The 19,988-nt window shown below is 43.5% G+C and overlaps 1 protein-coding gene across 4 annotated transcripts in view; it reads left to right on the top strand.

Annotated features, from left to right (window-relative positions):
* The first annotated feature begins 6,119 nt into the window (after window positions 1-6,119).
* Window positions 6,120-19,988, top strand: part of MTDH (metadherin) — an 87,087-nt gene continuing 73,218 nt past the window's right edge. For all 4 annotated transcript variants that reach the window (XM_032760104.2, XM_058443693.1, XM_032760100.2 and 1 more), the window contains exon 1: window positions 6,120-6,840. In XM_032760104.2, the coding sequence (XP_032615995.1) occupies window positions 6,460-6,840 (381 nt within the window). In that variant the 5' untranslated portion in view covers window positions 6,120-6,459. The remainder of the gene's footprint in view (window positions 6,841-19,988) is intronic.

Raw genomic sequence — 19,988 nt, forward strand, 5'->3', positions numbered from 1 at the left:
TATAGTCCCAGCTACTCAGGAGGCTGAAGCAGGAGAATTGCTTGAACCCAGAGGCGGAGGTTGCAGTGAGCTGAGATTGTGCCATTGCACTCCAGCCTGGGCAACAAGTGAGACTCCATCTCAAAATAAGAAAAAAAAAGAAAAAGAGAAAACAGTGCAAAACAGAGTGCAAATAGCCTTTTTTTTTTTCCCAGACAAGGTCTCACTCTGTCACCCAGGCTGGAGTGCAGTGGCAAGATCTCGGCTCACTGTACCCTCGACTTCCCTGGGCTCAGGTGATCCTCCTACCTCAGCCTCCCAAGTAGCTGGGACAACAGGAGTGTACCAACATGCCCAGCTAATTTTTCTACTTTTTATAGAGACGGGGTTTCGCCATGTTGCCCAGGCTGGTCTTGAACTCCTCTGCTCAAGCAATCTGCCTGCCTCAGCCTCCCAATGTGCTGGGATTACAGACTTGAGTCACCACACTCAGCTGTCATTTAATTTTTGTCACCTAAATTTATTTACAAAGTATTTTAGGCATACAAAAAGTAGAGATAAGGAGTACCCGTCTATTCATAACTCTTAACCTAGTTTAAGAGATAAAACATTATATATTTGTAGCTCCCTTTTATACTTTTCACTTATCCCATTTCTCTCCCACTCTTCCTAGAAATAATCACTATCTCAAATTTGGTGTTCATTATTCCCATGCACGGTTTTATATTCTTACCACATATTCATTCTACTGAATGAGTATACCATAACTTTCACTTTTGTTATCACTTTCACAGCCTCCATGCTTCCCCCATCCCCCACCCTGATGTTCCCTTGAGGTACAATTGATAAAATCTAATTTTTAGTTCCATACAGATTCTTAGCTTATCTTCTGATCTCCTAAAGGAAACATCTTGGCCCTTGCAGCAACACATTTACAAACTAGCTTAGGATTCTGAGCATACTTCTGCAGGCAGTTTAGTTATTTACTAATTCTTCCTTTATTCTGAGAATAACCCTTTCCGGACTGTGTCTTAAAATTCTTGGCACACTCAACTATAGTTCCCTGCTTTACCATAAAATCATTCTCCTAGGTGTGTAACTCTGTGACCCGGTAGTTTACAATGGCAAGAATCTACATTTTGAAGACCCAAGCCATCATTTTTCTTTACCAGCCATCACATAAGCTGTTTCTGCAACCAGGAAGAGGGCTCTCACCAGAACCCAACCAGGCTGCCACGTAACTTGGACTACCAGCTCCAGAACTGTGAGGAAAAAAAACTTTTGCTGTTTAAATCACCCAGTATGTGGTATTTTGTCATGGCAGCCCCAGCAAATTAATATGCACACTTATCCCAATAATTGACTGCACAGTATACTGAAAAAGAGGAGTGATCAAGTGTCAAGTGCAGTGGGAGGTCTGAGTTCCTGTTTGGGCTCTGTCACTCAGACTCTAGGGTATAACACTTGACCCTTTGAAGCTCCCTTTTCCTCGTCTATAAAATGAAGGGCATTAAGTAGCACTTCACATCCCCCGATATTTTCAAACTGAAAGTATTTAATTCACAAATTGTGAGCTATGGCTCAGGCAATTATAGCACCACTACTCCACCTCAGGAAGTAATCATGGATATTCACAAAGATTTAGTTACAAACATATTCATGACAGAACTGCATTTAATGGCAAAAAAAAAATCCTGTCAATAATCTAACTATACAATAAAGTATGTTAAATCAGAGACAGACAATATCTTGCCATTATAAGTGATACTTTAAGTGAATATTGTGCAAACTTATTAAAAAATGTTTTTGCGGCTGGGCACAGTGGCTCACGCCTGTAATCCCAGCACTCTGCGAGGCCCAGGCAGGTAGATCACCTGAGGTCAGAAGTTCAAGACCAGCCTGGCCATGGTGAAATCCCGTCTCTACTAAAAATACAAAAAATTAGCTGGGTGTGGTGGTGTGCACCTGTAATCCCAGTTACTCGGGAGGCCGAGGCAGGAGAATCGCTTAAACCTGGGAGGCAGAGGTTGCAGTGAGCCAAGATCACACTATTGTGCTCCAGCCTGGGCAAAAAGAGCGAAACTCCATTTCAAAAAAAAAAAAAAAAGTTTTTGTTAATGAACATCAAAGATATAGTGTTGAGAAACCTTGTTCTTTAAAATCATAGTTTGGCAAAAACTTTGAAATCTCATCATTGAAAATGGAACATCTCACTCTTGTAGGATCTGAGTTCTATGAGTCATTTTTTAAATTTTTTGGGGTACATAGTAGATGTATATATTATAGGGTACATGAGACATTTTGATACAGGCATACAATTCATAATAGTCACATGAAGGTAAATGGAGTATCCATCACTTCAGCATTTATCCTTTGTGTTACAACCCAATTATATTTTTATTTTTAAATGTACAATAAATTATTGTTGACTATAGACACCCTGTTGTGCTATCAGACACTAGATCTTCACTCTAACTATATGTGACTTTTTAACATCTTTTTTTGAACTGCTTTATTCAAGAATGATAGACATGAATTAAACAATATATATTTCATAAATTTTGAAATATATACCCGTAAAACCATTACCACAATCAAAATAATGCACATATCCATCATGCCCAAGGGTTTCCTAGTACCCCTTGGTAATCCCTCCCTCTCTCCCATTTCTCCTTCCTCCCACCACCCTCCACCCCCATCCCCAAGGAATCACTGATTTGCTTTGTCACTATAGATTAGTTTGCATTTTCAAGTTTTATGTAAATGGAATCATACACCATGTACTCTTTTTTATCTGGCTTCTTTCACTCAGCATAATCCATGTTGTTACATGTATTCATAGTTCATTCCTTTTTATTTCTGGGTCGTATTCCACTGCATGGGTCACTCCCAGAAAAAGCAGTCCTTATTTCCAACCAGGTGCAGAGCTTCAGGTAAAGGGTTTCATACACAACAGCTTAACTTTGTCATTTACAAGAAATTAGAATTTCCACTCTATTTAGGCCAGACTTGATATTAACTTCTTTACGTATGGCACCACTTCAATTTGAGGGTTTTTTTGTTTTGAGACAGAATCTCCTTCTGTCACCCAGGCTGGAGTGCAGTGGCACGATCTCAGCTCACTGCAGCCTCCAGCTTCTGGGTTCAAGTTATTTTCATGCCTCAGCCACCTGAGTACCTGGGATTACAGGCGTGTGCCACCACGCCCAGCATTTTTTGCATTTTTACAAGAGACAACGTTTTGCCATGTTGCCCAGACTGGTCTCGAACTCCTGGCCTCGGGTGATCGACCTGCCTTGGCCTCCCAAAGTGCTGGGATTACAGGTGTGAGCCACGGTGCTCGGCCTGCTTTGAGTCTTTCAAAGCATTGCTTCATTTAAATTTTACCTAAACTCCATCCTATTGCAAATGAATAAACCTAACATTTTGGGACTACAGGTATATTCCTGGTGGGCTTTATCACTTCACATAAATACTCATGGCTACCTTAAGTGCAAAAAACTGAATCGTATATTACCTTATTTTTGCTTTTAAAATATATTTTTGTTTGTTTTCTAATGTTAAGATTAAAGGACAGAAAAAAAGAAGGTGATTGATTTTACTGAATCAATACTCGGTAGGCTGCCAAAGGGACTGGCGAACCCCACTATTATTATTATTATTATTATTTTTTTTTGAGACGGAGTCTAGCTCTGTCGCCCAGGCCGGAGAGCAGCGGCGCGATCTCGGCTCACTGCAAGCTCCGCCTCCCGGGTTCACGCCATTCTCCTGCCTCAGCCTCCGGAGTAGCTGGGACTACGAGTAGTTGGGACTACAGGCGCCTGCCAACACGCCCGGCTAATTTTTTTGTATTTTTAGTAGAGACGGGGTTTCACCGTGTTAGCCAGGATGGTCTCGATTTCCTGACCTCGTGATTCGCCCGCCTCGGCCTCCCAAAGTGCTGGGATTACAGGGGTGAGACACCGAGCCCGGCCCCCCACTACTATTATTGTAATAATTTTTTTTTTTTTTTTTTGAGACATACTTTCGCTGTCACCCAGGCTGGAGTGCAGTGGCGTGATCTTGGCTCACTGCAACCTCTGCCTCCCAGGTTCAGGCGATTCTCCCGCCTCAGCCTCTTGAGTAGCTGGGATTACAGGCGGGTGTCACCACGCCTGCCTAATTTTTGTATTTTTTGTAGAGACAGGGTTTCGCTATGTTGGCCAGGCTGGTCTCAAACTCTGAGCTACAGCAATCCACCCGCCTCGGCCTCCCAAAGTGTTGCGACTACAGGCGTGAGCCACCGCACCAGCCATTACTGTAATAGTTTAATTTGAAAATTCACAGGTGGGCCAGGAGCGGTGGCTCAAGCCTGTAATCCCAGCACTTTGGGATGCCCATGCGCGCGGATCCCGAAGCCAGGGCGACTGCAGCCTGGGCAACAGAGCGAGACTCCGTCTCAAAAAATTAAAAATTAAAAATTAAAAATTAACAGATGTTTATCTAGAATGGTCAGAATAGTCAGTGGAACTTCTTAGGAAAATCATGACCCTTCATATCTCTAGAACCAAAACACGTGCAGAAATCTTATTTCACAAATATAAATGGAATTTGGAAACTTTTAGAGTTCAAGCAGATCCCAATAACATTTTCTAAGTTTTTGGCCTCCTAACTTAATTTAGTCTTTAATTATAAGTCTTGGCAGGAGCAGTATACTTTTATTATTTATTATTTACAAAACTCCCACACATGAATCACAATATGCATTACGACACTGTTGCAAAATAGGTCAAAATACATTTTTGGTATTTGGTGGTTATTAATATTACCCCTGTTGTATTCCTTGAGAAAGCCTGTATTTAGTCAAGACAGTTGCTTACACGCTAATGATCATTTACCGATAAAATACAGAGTTTCCTTATAGCAAAATATAATCTTAAAACCCTAAGGCAGCCTTCAAACATTTCCCTTATAATTAACACCTGAAGGCTGGGCGTGGTGGCTCACGCCTGTAATCCCAGCACTTTGGGAGGCCAAGGCGGGCGGATCACGAGGTCAGGAGATCAAGACCATCCTGGCTAACACGGTGAAACCCTGTCTCTACTAAAAATACAAAAAATTAGCCGGGCGTGGTGGCGGGTGCCTATAGTCCCAGCTACTCGGGAGGCTGAGGCAGGAGAATGGCTTGAATCCGGGAGGCGGACCTTGCAGTGAGCGGAGATAGTGCCACTGCACTCCAGCCCGGGCGACAGAGCGAGACTCTGTCTCAACAACAACAAAAAAAAAAATCTGAAAAGGCACTTCGTTTCCTTCTATAGCTGCATCCCAGAGATGGTCAACATAGCATATAAAAATGGAATGTTTGGAAACTCCTTTTGCAGTGTTGTAGAAAAGCTTAAAATAAAACGTAACGAGAAAGCTCCCTCCATAAGTAAATACAATCTAATGTGCTTCCTCTTATGTGTTATTAAAGCTACAAATTAGTAGGAAAAGAATAGTGCCGCCCACGGGCTTTTCAACTTTTGAATTCTGGGGACTAACAACAGAGAGCAAGAGTGAATGAGCCAAACGACGCAAACGTGCCCTCGCCAGGCTGGCAACTGGTAGGCACGCAGTGTATTAGTTGCCCTGGAGAGAAACACCCTGGAGAGAAATACCCAATTTGTGAATTAAACCTAGGTCCCGGAAGAAGAGTGTTAGGCGTCAGACTCCGCTGAGCTCATTCTGGAAGGATCCAACTGGCGCCCCCAGGGAGAAAAAGCGATTCCACTTCAACAACACTCCAGAAAAAGGCATGAAGAGCCCTAGACTTGGCAGGGCGACTTTGACCTAGACCCGGTGACCCGGTTCCTAGCGCTGCAGCCCTACCCGCCCCCCCCCCCCGCCCCCGCCTAGAACGGAGCCCCTCCCCTGTACTCATTCGTTGCGCCACGTCTCCTAACTCAGCGCCACCAGCCACCCCGCGGAGGCGTCCGCCAATTACCCCTCCCAGCCTCTGGTCTGCAGTCACGGGTCCCCAACGCCGCGTCTTAACCAGGCCCCAACAGACCACCGCCAACCTTCGCGGCCGCGCCTTTGCCCCACCCGACCCCGCCCGCCCCCACGTGACGCCCACGCCCCTCCCACTGGCGCCCACGTGACCCACGGTCGTCCCCGCGCGCGGCGTGGATCGCGGCCCAAGCCGCCATTGTTCCGCCGAGGGAGGACAGCGGGGCCTGGCGCTGGCGCCGAGACGCCGCTTAGCGGCCGCCACTGGAGACACTCCCTCCCGCCTCCCGGGTCTCCTGGCGGCGGCGGAGTGAGGCTGACAGCGGGGAACCTGGGAGACCCCTCTGCCCTCCCCGCGGTGGCAGCGGCCGATCCCCGGCTCCGGCGCGAGGGACGGCCGCGATGCGCTCGGCCTGAGGCTACCTGGCCCGGCCCTTCCTCGCTTCCCTTGACTATTCCACTGCGTCTCCGCGCCCCGGCGTCATTCTGCGAGTCCCTCTGACGGGAGGGAAGATGGCTGCACGGAGCTGGCAGGACGAGCTGGCCCAGCAGGCCGAGGAGGGCTCGGCCCGGCTGCGGGAAATGCTCTCGGTTGGCCTAGGCTTTCTGCGCACCGAGTTGGGCCTCGACCTGGGGCTGGAGCCGAAACGGTACCCCGGCTGGGTGATCCTGGTGGGCACGGGCGCGCTCGGGCTGCTGCTGCTGTTTCTGCTGGGCTACGGCTGGGCCGCGGCTTGCGCCGGCGCCCGCAAAAAGCGGAGGAGCCCGCCCCGCAAGCGGGAGGAGGCGGCGGCCGCGCCAGCCCCGGCCCCCGACGACCTGGCCTTGCTGAAGAATCTCCGGAGCGAGGAACAGAAGAAGAAGAACCGGAAGAAACTGTCCGAGAAGCCCAAAGTGAGTATGGGATGAGCGGCAGTAGAGAACGGGCGAAGGGCGGGCGTGGAGACCCTCGAGCTTGGGGGAGGCCGCGCCCCAGCCGGGAAGGGAAAGAGTAGTCGAAAGCCGAGAGGCAGCTGTCCCAAGTGGAGGAGGAGGTGATGGGTGGTCATGTTATTTGGGGAGTGGGGGAAACTCAGGAAGTATAGGACGAGTGGGGAAGCCCAGTTTCGAGGAAGGAAGTTAGGAGGTCTGGGGGTCCGTTCAGATAGGCGCCCAGAGGTCAAGCCATCTTTGGGAACTTTGACCGCTAGAATAAGCACAGCATCCTTCCTTGAGGCCTGCAGAGTAGGCTGCATGTGGAGCGTAATGGGACCTTAAGGTGGTGTTGGGAAGTTGTCGAAAGACTGCGCTCGGAAGACAGATGTCTATTTCAAGTCACATTGAAACAGTAGCCAGTGGAGGAAGTACGGTGACCTAGAAATTCTGGGGCTTACACAGGATTAAAGGTGTCCAGGTCTAGACGCGCTTCCATTTTAGTTGGGACTGTTAAAGGGAAATGGTTGCCCATTCTTGTTCTGGCAAATGTGGCCAACAGAGGCCGGAACGGGAGCAAGGCAAGAGGGGATCGGTTACCTAATACGCTTTGAGGTGTATGGTCCTATGAGAAAGAGGTAAGGCGAGTTCAACGAACGAGTCCGTTGCACACTCTGTGGCGTGGTAGATTTGTGAAATAGAGTAAAGGGAGATGACAGGGCAGAATGGTGAAAGCCGAGAGAGGAATTCAGGCACCGATTTACTGGGCCACGTGTGGAAGTTGCAGAGGGCATCACGTTTGTCTTAGGCCTTCGTGTTTTACGTTTACATTCTTTATTGCCATTCCCATGGTTCTCCCATTATATCTTTCATAGTTTTATGTATTTTTTAAATATTTTACATTTGAACAAATTGAGACTATGGAGGGTATGCAGAGTTAGAAACAGCACCTCACCTATTTTTATTTCCACCGAATTAAGCTCTTCACCTTTTCAGTACAATTCAGTAAGCCAGTACGAAGGCCCTACTATGTGAAATTTGCACTCTGGTGTTTGGAGGGCAGTGCAAGGTATACACATAGAGTCAATCTTGGACGGTAGTATAGGAGACAGATTCATAAATAATTAGAATTTTGCATAGACTGATAGGTGTTAAAGAGGTTTTAACTGACTGTTAATGAGGTTTGGAGGGTAGGAGACATTTCATTGGAGGGCTTTAGGAAAGTTGTTGGAGGAAATGGGGTTTGGGTTCAAACTAACAAGAGTTTTGTTGGTAACAAACTCTAATCTCTAGATTAGAGATGTGACAGGTCACAGTGCATTATGAGGCCTGGATAGGCCTTCACGTTTTGCCTGCTGATTAAGAAGATGCAAGATACATATGAAACCTGGAAAAGGCACAACTTTGTCAATGTGAATACTACCATAAGTTAGGAGAGGAGAAAATAGAACTGATTTGGAACATAAATAATTTAAAAATTTGTGGAGACTATCAAGAATTACCAATTATCAAGGTAATGTTATGGTGAAAATAGAGAACCTTGCTCCAAGGTAAGGAAAGAAGGTGATCTTGAAAGAAACACATTCAGCACAAACCCATGTGGATGAAGCACATTGTGAAAATTTCAAAGCCCTATTTGGGACATCTAGAATTTCAGATAAACTTGGGTTGAGAGAGACAGGTTCTCCAAGAACCCATCCGAAGTGCGTTATAAACACTCAAATGACTCATCTGAAGGAATACAGATTCTGGCGAATGCTTATACATTACCGTGAAGAATGCTCAGTAGACTTAAGACTTACCCCCTCATTTTCATTCGAGTTAAGGAAGTGGGGAGTAAATAAGTAAACCTAGTGTTAGCTTTGAGGAGTGGAGAATGGGAAGATTGTATGGCTGAATGTTAATTGGGTGAGAAAGTATTCTTATCTACCAGATATTGAAGATGTATTCGAGAAGTTTAACCAACATTTACAAAATTGTGACTTTAAAGCTTTTCTGGCTGCAACCCACAGTAAGAAATACATTTTACATTACATTATACATATAAAACTGTTCTGTTTTTCTTTAATGTTCGTGACCCACTAAATTCATTTCACATTTGACTGTGAGGCATGACCCACAGTTAGAAAAACGGCAGCTTTACAGGGCAAAGAAGTACAAGCTGCCGTTTGGTACTCATTCGATACCTTTAACTGTGCTAAGGATTGAAGAAAAGCAAGATACTGCTTACAAATTGAAGGCCGTAAAAAGGAATACAATATGGGCATATCTCTCTGTGACAGGGATACAAATGTAAAAGCTCAGTTTCTCCCCAGGGAGCTTTTTGTTTCCGTCGTGGAAAAAGATATACTTAAAAAATTAATGATACAACTGGATGTGGACCCAGGTGGGCATGAAAGGCCTTGTCACAGAAGCTGACTTTGAAAGTGGGTAGGAGTGCCCAGGAATTTGAGAACGACCTGGGCAATATAGTGAGACCCCATCTCTACAAAAAATTTTAAAAATTAGCCCAGTGTGATGGTGTGCATCTGTAGTCCCAGCTATTCTGGAGGCTGAGGTTGGAGGATTGCTTGAGCCAGGAGGTGGAAGCTGCAGTGAGCCAATTCGAGGCCCTGTCTAAAAAAAGGGGGGAAGGGAGGGCAGTAAGAGCAAGATAATGTGAGAGGCCTGAGAAACAACGAAGGCCCAGGATTGAAAGAAGACAACTCTGTCAGCCTGGCAGAAATGGGAAACTCTAAACTTGAGTAAGGCATTTCACTTTGCTCTGTTCAGTGTATCTTGTTTACAAATTGAAAATCTTAGTTGAGTTAAAACACTGCAGGATTCTTCAAAGTGTTATCCCTGGCTACTTGCAATGAGAGTCACTTTGAATGCTTGCGGAAATGCTTGGGCCAGGCACAGTGGCTCATGCCTGTAATCCCAGCGCTTTGGGAGGCACTGGTGGGAGGATCGCTTGAGCCCAGGAGTTTGACGCTGTGATGAGCTATGATCAGGTGACTGCACTCCAGCCTGGGCAACACAGCAAGACTCTGTCTCTTAAAAGAAAAAAAAAAAAAGCTTGTATATTCCTGATCTCTGATCTTTTCGTTCCGTTATTTTTATCTTTCTCTTAAATCATTCCAAATTTTGTGGCTCCTGTTTTCAAATTTTTCATTTGTAGAGTAAATAGTGGCTAAATCTGTATTTACCTCAACCTGTTTATAAGCAATTTCTGAAATTATTTTATCAATTTGTTTTTTTATCCTCTAATAAAACCATGCCATAGATCTTTTAGGGTATGAATTACAGTTTGTTCCCTAATTAAAAGTGTGGGGGGGCACTTTTTACTGGGCCCAGTTCTTGGCATTTTTTTCTCCCCCCCCACCCCTGTTCCTGATATTTTTGGAAATCATTATCTTATATGTATTTTTCATGACATCTACCTCAAAGTCTGTATTAAATGGGCACTCAATAAGTATTTTTTCACTTGATTTTTAATCTGAGTAATGACTCAGATTGAAGTGAAGTCTGCGAAAACTGGTGTGTAACAATTGGCCTTGAATTTCAACTGGAAGCACATAATCAGGATTAATATCAAAGAAAATTGTCTCTTTTTTTTTTTTGAGACAGTCTTGCTCTATTGCCCATGCTGGAGTGCGGTGGCAGTTATAGCTCGTAGCTCACTGCAGCCTCAAACTCCTGGCCTCAAGCCATCCTCCCGCCTTGGCCTCCCAAAATGTTGGGATTACAGGCATGAGCAACCTCACCCAGCTCAAAAATTTATTTTAGTGAACAAGTTATTTGCATATTAGTGTAGGAATGTTCATAAAGATTTGCTATAGTGTAATTGCCATATCTCTAAGCTTAATTAATAAAATAATAGTGTTTCCTTTTGTTTGCTACCGGATAGCCTTGCACAGCGCTTGGTACTGAAAAATAATTGTTGAATGCATAATATAGTAAGATGTCCAACAAAAGTATTTATACAGCTTACTCCTATTATTCATGCCTGGTAAATATCTATGTGAGCCCCCTTTTCCTCTTTAAGTGGAAAATGGCTGTTTGCCTCATCTGGCTGTGAGGTGTAGCACTGCCTATATGATGACACCATAAGATTATAATACTGTATTTTTACTATACCTTTTCTATGTTTAGATACACAAACACTTACCATTGTGTTACAGTTGCCACAGTATTCAGTACAGCAACATGCTGTACAGGTTTGTAGCCTAGGTTTGTGTCAGTATACTGTGTGATGTTTGCACAAAGAGGCATTTCTCAGAATTTAATCTCCTCATTAAGCAATGTATGACTGTATGCTAATAGTATGCAGTGTCTTTTGTAGTCATTACTTCTGTTCCAGTTTCACTGCCACTGCCCTACTTTAGGACTTTATTACCTTTTACTTAGACTATTCTAACATGGTTTTCCTGCTTCCGGTTTCTTTTTTGCCAATCTTTTCTACCCACTCATGCGAGTTGAGTCTTTTGAAGCCCAGCCCTGATCATGTGACTTTGATGTTCACATCGTTTCAGTAGTTTCCCCATCACCTGTTGAATAAAATCCAAAATTCATGACATGGCACTCAAGTCTCTTCATGATCTAACCCTACCTTAGACTTGTCTCTCACCATTACTCCTAAGACAAGAAATAATTCTGCTTAGCTAGATTTCTGTGTCTCTTTATTTATGATTATTTTCATTTTTGTTGTTGTTGTTGTTTTTGGAGACAAGAGTCTCACTTTGTCCCAGGCTGGAGTGCAGTGGTGTGAACACAGCTCACTGCAGCCTCCACTTCCCGGACTCAAGCAATCCTTCCACCTCAGCCCCTCGAGTGGCTGGGATTACAGGTGCACGATACCACACCTGGTTATTTTTGTATTTTTTGTAGAGATGGAGTTTCACCATGTTGCCCACGCATGGTCTCAAACTCCTGAGCTCAGGCAATCCACCTGCCTCAGCCTCCCAAAGTGCCACAGGTGTGATTACAGGCGTGAGCCACCGCCCCCGGCCATTATTTTTATCTATTAAAAGATGCTTCTTTCTATCTCTCTACCAATTTCTTTTCTTTTTTTCTTTTTTTGAAACAGTGTCACTCTGTCACCCAGGCTGGAGTGCAGTGGTGCGATCTCGGCTCACTGCAAACTCCGCCTGCCGGGTTCACGCCATTCTCCTGCCTCAGCCTCCTGAGTATCTGGGATTACAGGCGCCCGCCACCACGCCCTGCTAATTTTTTGTATTTTTAGTGGAGATGGGGTTTCACCGTGTTAGCCAGGATGGTCTCGATTTCCTGACCTCGTGATCCACCCGCCTTGGCCTCCCAAAGTGCTGGGATTACAGGCGTGAGCCACCGCGCCTGGCCAGTTTCTTTTCTTATTTTTAAATTTCTTTTCGAGACAGGGTCTGGCTGTGTCAACCAGGCTGGAGTGCAGTGGCATAATCTTGGCTCACTGCAACCTCAACCTCCCAGGCTCAAGCGACTCTCCCACCTCAGCCTCCTGAGTAGCAGGGACTACAGACGCACACCACCATGCCCAGCTAATTTTTGTATTTTTTGCAGAGATGGGGTTTTGCCATGTTGCCTAGACTGGTCTTGAACTGCTAAGCTCAAGTACTCCACCTGCCTAGGCCTCCCAAAGTGCTGGAATTACAAGCGTTAGTCACTGTGCCCAGCCTCTCTTTACCAATTTCCACCTGTCCTTCAAGGCCCAGCTGCAGTGCTGCTTCAACTGTAAAGCCTTCCCTAGCTCCTTAGCTAGAGTTATATATTGTAACACCTAGCATAATGTTTCGTGTTTAGTGGAAACTATGGAATTGCCTTTTTTAAAAATTTTCATTTATTTTATTATTATTTTTTTTTTTTGAGACGGAGTCTTGCTCTGTCGCCCAGGCTGGAGTGCAGTGGCGCAATCTCGGCTCACTGCAAGCTCCGCCTCCCGGGTTCACGCCATTCTCCTGCCTCAGCCTCTCCGAGTAGCTGGGACTACAGGCGTCCACCACCACACCCGGCTAATTTTTTTGTATTTTTAGTAGAGACGGGGTTTCACCCTGGTCTCGATCTCCTGACCTCGTGATTCGCCCGCCTCGGCCTCCCAAAGTGCTAGGATTACAAGCGTGAGCCACCGCGCCCGGCCTCATTTATTTATTTTTTGAGCTGGGGTCTCACTCTGTCACCCAGGCTGGAGTGCAGTGGCGTGATCTTGGCTCTCTGCAACCTCCGCCTCGCAGGCTCAAGCGATCCTCCCACCTCAGCCTCCCGAGTACCTGGGACCACAGGCACACACCACCACACCTGGCTATGCCATATTGTTTAGATTGGAATGGTCTAATATCACCATTTCATTTGGTTCTAATAAACATTCAGCAAGTGTCTGAGTGTCTGCCCATTATCCATATTAGGAGCACAAAACGCATTACTAGTGGTCACACACATAAAAGATATGTTATAAATAGTACTGGAACAGATCAGCATAGTTGATTTTCTTTATCTGCAGAGGTTCTATAAAGTTCCCACTGAATTAGCAAGTACTAAACTAGTGCTCCTAGGGAAAGTGCAAAGTTAGGTCCAAGCCTCTGGTCACAATATTTTCACCAATACCATATACAATACATGGTCTTGTTTTATGAGTGTTTCTGTTTAAAGACATTTAATTTAGTTGATTCATATCATTGAACTCACGGCCAATAGCACTAGAACTCATGCCTGAACAAACCTTATCTAATGCATTATTTTCTTTGTGAGGTATATCACAGCCTTCTTATGCTTAGGAATGCTCAGCAGCACTTCAGCACTACAGTTGGGGACCATTTTAAACAGCAAAATCACTAACAAAAAGCACCAAAAAAATGCAAAATATGTGACACTAAATAGTCCTCAGAAAGGACTTATTTACAGTGATGAGAGCTGAAAAAAGAAGGTGGAGTCTTGACCTCAGCTTGGAATGTGCCTGCAGAGTGACTTTGCAGCTCTGTGCATGTGCATGTCCACAAATGACCGTGAAAGTACCTCAAGTATTGATTTTGGAGTAACAAATAAATTTTAGTGAAAAGGTAAATTCACCAATACAGAATCCATTAATAATGGGGAACAAGTGTATATTAGTCCCTATCTGTATCTAGACTGTTCTGTCATCTCCAGAACCTCATGTCTACATGTATGCTTGATTTCTCTGATTGGGAGTCTGATATATATCTCAAACTTTTAAAAAATTATCTCAAACTTTTAACATCTCCAAAACAGAACCTATTATTTCTTGCCTTCTCCCAGTCTTCCCTATTTCTGTAAGTGGTAAATTACTCTACCATCCATTCAGTTATTCAAGCCAAAAATAGAAGAATCATCCTTGATTCTAATCTTTTTCTCACCTCTTCATATCTTCCTCGCCTTATATCTAACCCATCAGCAAAGTACCATCAATTTTATCTCCAAAATATATATTCAATCTGACTACTTTTTCTAGTGTCACGTTAGCTCCCCAACCTGCAGCAGTAGCCTTCCTTTTACTGCATCCAGTCCTTTCTCAATGCCCTAGTAATGAGTTTTTTCCGAGCAAATCACCATGCTGCCTAAAACCAACACTTAGTAGCTTTTGCATTTAAAATCTAAATCTCTTTCCATGGCCTGTGTGGCCCAGCACCTGCTTTTCTTTCTAAGCTGAATTTGAGTGAGTTTCCTGTCATTTGCTGTTCAGTTCTTCAAACTCTTTCACAACCCAGCGCCTTTACATGAGCTATTATTAACACTTTTGGAACAATCTTTCCCCCACTATTCTTCTCAGCCTTTAGTTTTCACCTTAAAAGTCACCTTCCCCGAAAATCCTTTCCTGATCACCCTATTTGAAATAGACATCCCTTTCTATTTTCTGTCTCAACCCCTTAGATGTTTCCTTCATAGTTGTTATTACAGTTTGTACATTATTTGTTTACTTATCCATTTACCTTTTTGGGTTGTCTCCCTCCCCAAATTGTAAACCAGTGTCAAACTGCCTGGCGTGTAAGTGCCTTTGGTAATTATTTGTTGAACTAAAAGCTGAACAAAGTGACTGAAATAACATCTCAGTTAATTGGATAATCTGTTATTGAGTTAAATAAATTTGTCTCTTAATATATTCCCAATAGAATTGTGTTTTTTTATTCTTAGGTAACGGTTTTGCTGGTAATATTAAAAAAATTGTATCATTTGCCACCTATAGAGTTTTCTTTTTACCTTTAAGTCACCCTTTGTCAGTTTTAATTCTTAAGAGAATAATCAGCCAGGCACGGTGGCTCACACCTGTAATCCCAGTACTTCGGGCGGATCACCAGGTCAGGAGATTGAGACCATCCTGGCCAACATGGTGAAACACCATCTCTACTAAAAATACAAAAATTAGCCAGGCGTGGTGGCGTGCACCTATAGTCCCAGCTACTCGGGAGGCTGAGACAGGGGAATTGCTTGAACCTGGGAGGCAGAGGTTGCAGTGAGCCGAGATCGCGCCGCTGTACTCTAGCCTGGTGACAGAGCGAGACTCTGTCTCAAAAAAAGAAAAAAAAAGAATAATCATTTGCTCAACAAATTCCAAATGATAAGGAAAACAAATATTCATGTTTTTACAGAAGAGAAATCTTGAGATTCAGAAAAATTAACTGACTTACTCAAGGTCATAGGGCAAAGGAGTTTGAAAGGCAAAACAATATCCTAATTTCTAGTCTAAGAACTTTGTTATTTCCACTCTACCTCTCTGGTTTTGATGGCATGTTCCAGGATATTAAATTGCATTCAGAGAACAAATTCAATTTTCCCAGTGAGTTATAGCTCTATTGCTTTTAAAATTTCGAGTCAAGTTTCTGCTGAAAATTATAATGACCTTACAAAAGCTCCAGAATTTTGGCTCCATTTGTTTGGTTATGTGACAGGATTTTTTTATCTTTTCATTCCGCCAGAGGCCTAACGTAAAAGACTTTTAACAGTTCTGACAGAAAAGACCTTTAGTAGTTGTGTCCATCTTAGATACCAAGAACAACAATAAACCCTATGAACATTCATTTTTGTTGTGCTTTGGCATTATTGGTTAGTGTACTATTTCTCAAGGCTGTAAAAGCCTTGAGAGTATTTTTAAATTATTATTCAAGCAAAATTCAGAGATATAAGTGAGGAGTTGGTGTTATTTGATCAGTTTTAAAAGGCACTTTTTTTTCTCTCCAGCTATGCTAGTAGTTTTCAAACTGTTCCATGGAATGCCAGGCTTCCCAGAAGGCATCCATCAGAATGTCTTAGACATCTTTCTTCTGTCTAAGAAAGAATTATACAGATGTGTATTTGCTGTATCACTTGTAGTCCTTATCATACCCATCAGATGTAAAATATTGAAAACCAATGCATGTATTTAGTTTTTCAGAAATCATCTTTGGCATATCTTGGCCATGTGACAGTTATTATCATCTCCCCATCTCATAAAGGTAACCCTGAGCGTCCCTGCTGCAGTCAACAAGGAGACAGTTTGGAATCCTGCGTTGAATTTTTGGCCGTTTAGAAAGCACAAGGATCTTTACCACTAAAGGAAATATCTCAGTATATAGTGAGATTTTGCAAATTTGAACCATAGGTTATATTTGTAAGATTGTTCTCTCAGTTATTAAGAGTTTGAAATTGGGGTTGAACTGTGTCTAAAGCTGTGGTTTATGTGTATGTTTAGTTTATGTAGTTGCTGTGTGCATAACATTTGGCAGGGGAAAAAGTTTTTACTTTCAAACAAACTGACAAGAAATTGTTCCATCTTGAATTTGTGTAGGAACGTTTCACAACTAAAACAAACTTACCAAAACTAGGTCTTGTCCATTAAATGAGATAATGCATGTAATGTGTCTAGGAAGTACTTGGAAATTATTATTGTTAAGACTATCTTATAGTCTAACCTATCAACTACAATGATGCCTCTTCTGAATTTCCTAATTTCTTGCCTTTATCTTTTTTTTTTTTTTAATTATACTTTAAGTTCTGGGATACATGTGCGGAATGTGCAGGTTTGTTACATAGGTATACATGTGCCATGGTGATTTGCTGCACCCATCAACTTGTCTTCTAGGTTTTAAGCCCCGCATGCATTAGGTATTTGTCTTAATGCTCTCTTGCCTTTTATCTTTTTTATGATGAGGATAATATATATATATACTATGCCTCCTGTATGCTCAGTATCACTTTTGGCCAATAAAATTGAGATTCTGGCCAGGCACAGTTGCTCACACTGTAATCTCAGCATTTTAGGAGGCCAAGGCAGGTGGATTGCCTGAGCTCAAGAGTTTGACACTAGCCTGGGCAACATGGCAAAACCCTATCTCTACAAAAAATTAACTAGGCATGGTGGTGTGCGCCTGTAGTCCCAGCTACTTGGGAGGCTGAGGTGGGAAGATGGCTTGAGCCTGGGAGGCGGAGGTTGCAGTGAGCCGAGCCGAGATCACACACCACTGCACTCCAGCCTGGGCAACAGAGCCAGACCTTATCTCAAAAGAAAAAAATAAAAATGAAATTCCAGTTTTTGTCCAGGGTGAAACACATTTGGGATCTCAATCCTGGTCTCCCAGCTTGCTTTCAAAACCTGTACTCTTGAGAGTGTGAGGGAGAGTATACCTTTTGTTTTGTACTTTACTATGTGTTATTGTATACCTGTCTTCCTTTACTAGGTTCTAAGCTTCTTGAGTGCAGGCATTGAGGCTTATCTTTGTTTCAAGGTGTTAAGCGTTCTGCATAGCACTCTACTGAGTGAATATTATGTAATTTTCTTAGAAAACAGCAGTTTTTTAAAAAGAAAGATAGCATTACAATGCTGCCTCTAGAGCAAGCCTGGACTATTTTAAGCCTCTGAGAGTATATATTTGCTTATTATTTTTAATCCATTAACTTCCCCAAATAATTTGCATCTGGAGCATTGGACCTGATGGATGCCTGTCCAGGCCCTTTTGACCACCAGGACTTAACATTCATCTGAGCTTGTTAATATAAAAAAATGGCCCAAATGCTTGAATGTGGGAATAAAGAACATAGCCATCGGCCGGGCGCGGTGGCTCAAGCCTGTAATCCCAGCACTTTGGGAGGCCGAGGCGGGTGGATCACGAGGTCAGGAGATCGAGACCATCCTGGCTAACATGGTGAAACCCCGTCTCTACTAAAAAATACAAAAAAATTAGCCGGGCGTGTTGGTGGGCGCCTGTGGTCCCAGCTACTCGGGAGGCTGAGGCAGGAGAATGGCGTGAATCCAGGAGGTGGAGGTTGCGGTGAGCCGAGATCGCGCCACCGCACTCCAGCCTGGGGGACAGAGAAAGACTCCGTCTCAAAAAAAAAAAAAAAAAAAGAACATAGCCATCATAGCTTTGGAGAGAAAAGGATATTAGAAGGGAACATGGGCCAGGTGCAGTGGCTTATACCTGTAATCGTAGCACTTTGGGAGGCCCAAGAGGGAGGATCGCTTGAGCCCAGGAGTTCAAGACCAGCCTGGGCAACATAGCAAGACCTCATCTCTACCAAAAATTTAAGAAAATTTTTAAAAAGAAGGGAAAAACTGTTTCTGGAGCAGGTATGCTTTCACATGCTCTGTCATTTGGTGTAATTCAAATGTAAATGTGTAAGACAAAATGCATATTTTTCTCACATTTACAAATGACGAAATCAAGGGTTAAGTCAAGGAAAATGCTTAAAATCACAGTGATTAAATATGGAAGTCAAGCTTTAATCCCAGGTTTGTCAAACTCCAAAGCCCATAGTCTTCTCATATTCCATTTTTTGGGGGAAGTTGGTAGACTGCCCTTCTAGTTTCTAAACCTAAGAAGTTTCTAGGTCATTTGAATCATGATCTTTACATGTTGTGGCTAGAAATACAGTTTACATAACTAAGTGAAAATAGGGTTCTATGTGATTTCATTTCAGAAGTCCGTGTTAAACCTTATATATGCTTACCTCAGATACAGGTTCTTTTGCAAGTTGGAATCAGTTTTAACAAGTGAAGAGTGCTCAAATGACATCTGTTATTAAGCATACATTTTTTGAGATGGAGACTCGCTCTGTCCCCAGGCTGGAGTGCAGTGGCTCGATCTCGGCTCACTGCAACTTCCGTGTCCCAGGTTCAAGTGATTCTCCTGCCTCAGCCTCCCGAGTCTGGGACTACAGGTGCTTGCCACCACACCCAGCTAATTTTTATATTTTTAGTAGAGACGGGGTTTCACCATGTTGGCCAGGATGGTCTCGATTTCTTGACCTCGTGATCTGCCCGCCTCGGCCTCCCAAAGTGCTGGGATTACAGGCATAAACCACCGCACCCGGCCTGTTAAGCATACTTCTTATTCTGAACTTTAAAACTGCTTGAGGCAGAAACTCCTTTCATATATCCTTGTTCCTACAGTCCTTAGCCTGATGCCTGGTACTTGAGTACCAGGAATTGAGGCCAGGTGCAGTGGCTCACACCTGTAATCCCAGCACTTTGGGAGGCTGAGGCAGGCGGGTCACTTGAGGCCAAGAGTTCTAGACCAGCCTGGGCAGCATAGTGGAACCCGCTCTCTACTAAAAATACAAAAATTAGCCAGGCATGATGGCATGTGCCCAATGCTGAGACACAGGAATCACTTGAACCTGGGAGGTGGAGGCTGCAGTGAGCCAAGGTCATGCCACTACACTCCAGCCTGGGCGACAGAGCAAGACTGTGTCTCAAAAAAAAAAAGTTATGGAATTGTATGAAATTAATAAATTGAAGATTGACTAGCATGAACAATTTTATTTCCTTGAAATCAAGAATCATGAAATAAGTTCCTTCTCTTCTGCTATGTGGCCCCCTCTTCCATTCCATTTTCCCCTGATATATAGATACCCTCATTCTGGTTTACTACCACCCCTGCCAGCACATACATACAAACTGTTCCTTTGTGCATGCATTTTAAAAAAAGATCCAGGTGTGGGGGTCGAAGAAAATTATAACAATAAGGTAATATGGTGATGTCTACAAGGAGTTTATCCATCTAAATAAAATGATTCTATCATTTTTCTGTTACTGTTTGATTTTCAACAAATTAGAAAGACATCTTTGGTCTAACTTAAAACATAGATTGTAAGCTATATATGAAATTAACTTTGGCCATGGTGGGGAAGACCTTAAAGTTCTTGAGAGAGTTTTAAACTGGGGTACAATG

This window comes from Hylobates moloch, unplaced genomic scaffold (assembly GCF_009828535.3).
Source record: "Hylobates moloch isolate HMO894 unplaced genomic scaffold, HMol_V3 SCAFFOLD_9, whole genome shotgun sequence".
Classification (NCBI taxonomy): Eukaryota; Metazoa; Chordata; class Mammalia; order Primates; family Hylobatidae; genus Hylobates; species Hylobates moloch.